This window comes from Myotis brandtii, unplaced genomic scaffold (assembly GCF_000412655.1).
Source record: "Myotis brandtii unplaced genomic scaffold, ASM41265v1 scaffold350, whole genome shotgun sequence".
Lineage (NCBI taxonomy): Eukaryota > Metazoa > Chordata > Mammalia > Chiroptera > Vespertilionidae > Myotis > Myotis brandtii.
In genome coordinates, this window is record NW_005363468.1 from 2,040,849 (window position 1) to 2,048,507 (window position 7,659).

Genomic DNA, 7,659 nt, shown 5'->3' on the forward strand with positions numbered 1-7,659 from the left:
TCACCATTCACTTCACCTCTTACCATAAAAATGTACTGCATTCAAAAACAGCTTCCCATCAAAAATAAAGTTCCTTGTTAAAATTTTTCTATAAAAACAATATCAAGAGTGTGGTGATAGTTTCAGAGGTATACATTTATGCCCAAACTTGTCATATTGTACAGTTTATATATGCAATTTATGATGTCAATTTATACCTCAGTGAAGATGGTAAATAAAACATAATATCACAAAAAGTCACATACTGAATTATGACTAAAGTACTTGGAAGGTAGACACACACAAAAACACACAAGAAAAAAAAAATAAAAAAAGAACCACTCCTTAAATGCATCAGCAATTTTATTTACAAATACAGTTGGACAGAAAGGCTCACTACTTCCTGGAGAAAATTTTTGGTATACAAACTATAGTGATTTTTCATTAATGAAAAGCAGCAGCTTTCTATTGAAAACTGGCTAGTGACAATTCTAAAGAAAACAGAGCTCCCCTCATCAAGCAAATAGCATTTCATATAAGCTAATTGTTTCCAAATCATAATATATAGCTGAAAAGAAGGATACAGAAAGCAAATTTGGGGGTGCATTTTAGTGACATTTTCCATATGGTTCTGTATTAATTTAGCATACATTACAATAAACAGCAAATGCAATTATATATTTATATTAACTATTTCAAATAATGTTTTAGAACCTTAAAAAAAAACAATAAAATAACCCTCTTCAAAACACCACTGATCATTATCAGCCTCAAAAAATATTTTGAAGTTCTTTTTACCCTTGTGCTGTTAGGATGCTGAACTCAGAAAGTAAATACTGCACTTTTCCCCACACATAATTACCTCCTTATAAATAAACAACAACAAAAATACAGGTTCTACCAAGTCTGTACTGCTCTGATGTAATCTACAGAGGCCAAAAAAAAAAGTGTTATTCTTTAAAAAAAAAGAGAGAGAGAGAGAGAGAAAGACATACAACATATATTTATAGATCTACATCAGCAGCAACCAACTCTTCTTCTATCTGCAACAGTGCTTTCGTATGGAGGCTTACATCACATGGCGGTTGGCCGTCCAGCTGATCAGGCAGGGAGAGAAGAAAGAACAGCGCTTAGATTCAGAAACTCTGGAATATTGCCGTTTGGGATGCATAGCAGTAATCACTCAGAGAATGGCCTCTCGAGGTAGAAAGTCACCTTGTCACTCACTGAGGATAAAGCGAGGCAAACCCCAGCCTCTGGATACTAGAGGTCTTGGAACTGCTGGTATAGAAGTAAGTTACACTCAACTCTCTTTTATTTGTGTTGGAGAAGAGAAAAGGCATGGGCACTTTTTCCATGGTGAGTCCCCCAAATATAAATTCTATTTGGCTTTGAAATTTGATTGAAGAGAGAAAAGCACACACACATATACACACTCCCCGCCATTGCACACCCAGCCTTGACATTCTCCAAGCAGCATCCAGAGAAGGACTGGGCTGCTGGGGTAAGAAGACTCAGACCCCGCTGACAGATAAAAGAGAGTTGACTGGGCTGAAACCATTTCCAAAGCACTCTTCACATAAAGGGCCATATAAATACCTCTGAGTTCAAAAGCAAAGGGATTTGCTGATACCACTTGTAACACCCTTTCACATTGGGAAGAAACACATGTTACCAGCATCAAGGTTCAAAATATACACGGCAGTAATGGCTGTCTTCGTGGAGCTATAAGCAATACGCAATCTAATCGTGCTACCCGCGGTTTCATAGCACACTTAGAAACAAAAACATGATTAGACGCAAAATAGCATGTGACGTTGTTGAAAAACTCAACTTTTCCGAAAATAACAGTGAAATGCCATATAATCAGACTTCATGCTCTCCTTTTAAAAATGTTTATGCTGATATCTGATTACGTAATAACAAAGCATAAACTGACTATTCTCTATGACCTTTCAAACCACAGTTTTTAAAACTGATCATATTCTAAATCACATAATCAGAGCCCCTTGTTGAATAATAGAAATCAGCTAATGGCTAATGATGAGAGAACACTTGATGACAGTCTACACCAAAAATTCATGTTAACTGTGTTTCGGTTTGTTCGGATCCTCAGGTCATTGGCAGTTTCTCCAGACGGAGCAGACCCCACAGGACATCGTCCTGACTCGGGCACACGCCCCTCTCCAGTTCCTCAGCCCCACACCCACCCTGTGTGGCTGCACTCCCGAGCCCTGACCCACCCACCGTACCCTCTTGGAATGGGTGGGCCACACTAGGGTTCCTGAGACCTGGAGTTCTAAGGCAGGGAGCTCGAGGGGGAGATGGGCACAGGTTCAGGGAAATGCATGGGAACGCGCGGTTTCCTTAAAAGATTAGAAATTTTCTCCCTGATTTGCTCTCTTACATTTGAATCGGAGATAGCAGTTGTTGCAGTAGAGTTGGTTGTTTCGGATTCTGACTTCGGCTCCTGAGGAAGAGCCTCCGAGGTCACACTCACAGGCAACACACTGAGAACAAAAAAAAAAAAAAATGCACATGCGATGAGCTCAAGAAAGGTTGGGGCGCTCCTGGAAAAAACAACTGAGCAAAATGCAGCTAATAAGCTCTTAGATATATTTCAGGAAAAAAAAAAAAGCCAAAAGATAATTAGTAGATTAAAATCAAGCCTGCTGGATGAGTCATTAAAGAATTCATAGAGCCAATTTTAAAAGCCAAGATGATCATTCTAAATATACCGAAAGAGCAAAAACAATTCATTGACTGGCTTAAAGAAAGCGAGTCTTCTCTTCTCACTGGGGAATGAGAGAGGATAAAGCACCACATGAAAGAACCGTGGGAGTGAATGGATGCTGGGGGTCTGGCACTCCGCTCTGGGGTGGGACGCGCCCAGGGCTCCCACTGCACCAGCCTGGCAAGTGTTGGCACCTCAAGGCTGGGCATTTTGGTTCCAAGTGCTCCAACACTAATCATTGTGACTCATTCTGCTTTCCCTAGAAACAGCCCACGCCAGCAATATACAAGCTTAAACAAGCTGTGGTCCGTGGGACTCTGGGATCAACAACCGGAATCACTCTATGGCCCAACACAAGTTCAAGAATCAAATAGATGTGTCTCTAAAGACAGTTACCGCAAAATAAAGTCATTACAGCCTTAGTTCTTTCTCAGGTGTAAGCAACCATCAAGTGCAAGCAGCTGTGCAACTGTAAAAATATTTCCCATGCTTTTCCTTAGTCAAAGCTAAGCTTTTAGATCCTTTTATAATTGCACGTCCCATCCCCATGCTGTTAATGACATTATTAAATTACATTTCAAATATGCCTAGGACCGCATGACAGAGACAGCATGTATGCACTGTAAATTTTACTAATGGAATCTTAACAGATTGGAGATGGGAAGTGCAGAGCATTTCTACAACTTTTGAAGCCAGGTTCAGGATTTGAGAACTAAGTAGTAGCAAGCCATTTGAGATTCCAAATGCAGCACAGACCGACAAATACAGCAGCACCTAGCTCGCTAACGGCACGTCAACCCCCAGCGCGCAAAGCAGCCATGCGCTCGCTCTCCAAGCAAAGCTTTGCAGGGCAGCAGCGGCTGTTTATCTTAATCTCACCTTAAAACAATATAAATGATAACAAAGACCCAGGGACTCGATGATCATGGCAGCTCCTTTGCCCAGAATGTTATGACAGTAGGAGCACACGCGCTTCCCACTGACTGACCTAGATGCAGAACGAGAGTGGAATGGAGGCTTTCATCTGTGCAGCTCAAGGTTATTATTTTACAATCATACTCGGGTGTTAACATTAACAATTTAGGAAAGTCTCTAATCTGTGGGAGGAAAAGTTTCACCAGCCAATCAAAATGTGCCCTGATTATATTATACCTTGAAGGATCTCTGCGATGGTTCAGAAATCCTTGATGCCTATTCAATAAATGAACAATTTTGGTGCAATTAGTCCACTCTGCATTTTGAGACGCTATCCTCCTTAGATCAACTTGTATTCAGCAGTAGTCTCCCCTCTTCCAAAGCACAAGTCTAATCATGTCATCTCTCACCAAAAGAGCAGCCCCACCACTTCTTCCGAAAGGCCTTGTAAGCTACCCTCCCAACCTTAGTTTCCCATCCTCTTTCTCATTCGCCCAATATTTCATTTAAACAGAAGTAGCTGCTTTCCTTACTGTGCCTCTGGCTTGAGGACTGCCTCTGGGGAGAATGAAACGGAAAATGCCTGTCAGCTACCATTTAGATAAGTAAGGAGAGTTTCTACCTCCCTTTGGATACAAGTCTCACCTTTTCTCCAAGGTGGGAAGGGGTAGGCCACTTCTTACCTCTGGATGCCACAGTACTAGCCTAGCACTTCAGTGGCATTGAAAAGTGCACAGCTGTGGAGTGCCTCATGTCAGAGCACCACCTCCCAGACAGAGGCCTTTTCAGGCAGAAAAGCCCTGGCCTGTCTCCTGTGTGTTCTCCCAGGGGGGGCTCTCAGGAAATGGGTACTGTCTCCCCCACACATGGCCTTCATCTTCCTTTATAATTGACCATAAATTCTCACCCCACCTTCTCTCAACTCAAACTCCCTGACACATTTTATAGATCCTGGTACAAGCAACATTTTTAGATGGATCTAAAATATATTCTCTTAAGAAAAACCCTGTATTTAATGGGTAAAACAAATCCCAATATCAATCATTGTGTTTCTACTTTTCAGTATTTCATTTGCATGAGAAGCAGTATATGCTAGTAGCACTACCTTTGGGTAACACTAGAAACACTGCTGTGTGCGGCTTCATGAAGCCTCATTGATCAGTGGAGAAGCTACTCAGATCTAAACACCCAATGCCTGCTGCTATCTGAGCTTTCCTCCATAGCAAAAGGCAAGTTTTTATTCAAGACCTATGGTTATAACTCCTCCACAGTTCCCATGGCATATGATCCACAGAATCAGTTGCTGTCATCTGAACAAAATGTCGGCAAACCAGTAAGAGGCAGGCAATACTTTTGAAAATCAAGAACCAAAAAAAAAAACAAAAACAAAAAAACAGTATCTAACTGCTTAAAAGTTCCATAGACAACCAAAAACAAAACAAAAAAACAGTATCTAACTGCTTAAAAGTTCCATAGACAAGGAGCTTGGTTACAATGCTTTCCTTTTACACTCAGTTTCTATAAAATGAGTTTGTATTGTCTCATTAAAGCAGTCAACCCTTTCACACGATTGCTTTTGCTCATAAATTTCAAATGCATTCTTAGGCTACTGTGTATCTGTATGATTGCATATTGAGAATGATCCAGGTACATCTGTACCCAAGTCACTGACCACAGCACTGGCCAATGAGACAGCGGCAATGATGCTGGTATTTGAGAAGTCACCAAGGGCTTCGGGAGACATCCATGAATGCTCTTAGAAAGCTATGAAGAAAGCCCTTTGAACTGATCTGACAAAAGAACACTGAACTTGATACATTCAAAAAGGCATGGCTTTCTTTGGGAAGCTTGGACAAGATTTGGAGGGAATTTTAATGAAAAAATACCCCTGAAATTAAGAAAAGGAGAAACCCAAAGGGCCTCACCTGTTGCGTGGCTGGGATGGGGAAGTTGAAGGGAAATGGCTGCGTGGAGTGGGCGACGGTGCGGGGCTGGTCTTCACGGGCCCCGCTGCAGGCGGGGGTACGCTGGAGGACGGGTTTCGCATGTAGGCACGGTTGGACGTGGACACCAGCTGAGCGGGTGGGCGGCTGAAGTCTTGGACAGAGGAAGAAGCATAGACCCCTGTGGACTGACTGAGCCAAGGGGACTGTCTCCAAGAATTCGACCTTGGGGACTCCAGGTTATCTAGAGATTCGCCTCTGAAACAGAGAAAGGATTAGCCACAATTACATAACACAGTCAACCAGAAATTATTTAACATTACAGTCACTAAAACATCACTTTTATATATTTTATAAGCAGGTGTTAATCTAACAAGTCCAAGTACATATAAATTTACTTTTAAAACTGAAGTTTCTTTTCATCAGAGGCATCCTGGTGTTTCATATTCAGTTAACCTTCATTGATTTCTATTTTTATTTACTTGGTGCTTAGGTTAAAGAATAAATACCAAAGTAGAAAGGAAAATACAAAGAAAAGTATTTTTTAAATAAATTACTTAGACAAAGACCACACATATTTGCCCTTTAAATCTTTAACTGTTTAGACATACCAATCTTCATTTTTAGACCCCAAACAAATGAAACCACACACATCTTTTTAAACACCTACATATGTCCGGTATTAGACTAAACACTGTCACAAAAATATTGAATTATTTAATCTTCACAATACTATATATATATATATATACACTCTCATAGAAGTTAACTTGTCCATAATAAAAAGAACTAGCCAGTGGTGGACTAGCTTTCAAACCAAAGTCTCCCTGATTCCAAAGTAATCCATGCCATTGCTACTGTGTAGCCCTCATTCACTCACTACCAAAACCTCATGCAAATACAAAGTTTGGGAAATCTCTCTTAAATGAAGTAATATACTTACATTAATTCTGATCTATAAAGAATGACTCCAAATTATGAGGGTATGTTTCTACCTAGTCAATTTTGTTATTACTTTTAAAACTTTATCTCTTAACCCAAATTTTAAAAATATATCTTTTTTCTTTTGAAGTTATAGAAGTACTACATCATCATGATGAGAAAGACCCAGGCAGTAGAGAAGGGTATCTGAAGGAGGAATAAGGTTTTCCCCTCTCTCACCACAATTTACCTGTGCTAATCCCAAATGTTACCATTATTAACTGTGTATCCTTCTACAAATTGACATATGTAAGTATAGCAATGTCTATAGTCATATGCAATATATGTGATGTGTTTACCATTCTTAAACAAATAGGATTATTCTACAATACATATTCTTCATTGCTTTATTCCATATAATATATATGGTCTTAGAACTATCTTCATGTCAGCTCATGTGATATGACACTTTCGTGGCTCCCCCAATGAACCATCCCTCCCGGCATCTGTGCCCTTGTGTAGTCCCCTCTCACTGATTCTGGGCTTGGCCATGTGACATGTAGACCTATGGGACATGAGCAAGCACGATACAAATGGAGGTTTGCTAATAAGCACTAGGGCTTATCCTCTTGCAAGGTTTCCTCTTTGAATCCAGGTGCTGTGTCATGAGGCTGCCCAAGCAGCTATGTGGAGAGCCCACATGGAGAAAAGAGGCTCCCAGCTGAGTTCTTAGTGGAGCCTCTCTCTCAGGGGTCAGCAAATCACAGCCATGGCCAGCCTATGGACAACTCGTGAGTGAAGGGTATTTCATATTTTCAGTCATAAAACAACCAGAACAAAGAAAATCTGACAGTGACTTATGTGGCCTACAAAGTAAATTACTTACTATCTTTCTTCATACAAAAAAATTTGCCAGCCCAGCTCTGAATGACTAGAGCTGTCCAGGTTCCCTGACCAACACCATGTAAAGAACTGCCCAGTCGACCCTCAGAACTGTGAGATGTTAATCATTATTTTAACCCACAAAGTTTTGAGCAGCAATATGCCGCTTTCAATTCTTTAATAGTTGTAGCATATTCTACCTAATCTGTGAGCCACCATTTATTTAACAAGTACTAGGGACACTTTTTTTTAAATTGTATATTTAATAATATTTAAGTGCTAGGG

The 7,659-nt window shown here is 40.4% G+C and overlaps 1 protein-coding gene across 9 annotated transcripts in view; it reads right to left on the reverse strand.

Annotated features, from left to right (window-relative positions):
* Positions 1 to 324: 324 nt before the first annotated feature.
* The window catches only part of LMO7 (LIM domain 7), a 217,723-nt gene continuing 210,388 nt past the window's right edge, over positions 325 to 7,659 (reverse strand). For 7 of the 9 annotated variants that reach the window (XM_014544078.1, XM_014544077.1, XM_014544080.1 and 4 more), the window contains 3 exons: positions 5,554 to 5,829; positions 3,593 to 3,701; positions 993 to 2,489 (listed from right to left, as the gene is read on the reverse strand). In XM_014544078.1, coding sequence (XP_014399564.1) covers positions 2,355 to 2,489; positions 3,593 to 3,701; positions 5,554 to 5,829 — 520 coding nt within the window. In that variant the 3' untranslated portion in view covers positions 993 to 2,354. Of the gene's footprint in view, positions 2,490 to 3,592; positions 3,702 to 5,553; positions 5,830 to 7,659 lie in introns of all 9 variants that reach the window. The other 2 variants (XM_014544074.1, XM_014544082.1) reach the window with 1 other exon arrangement.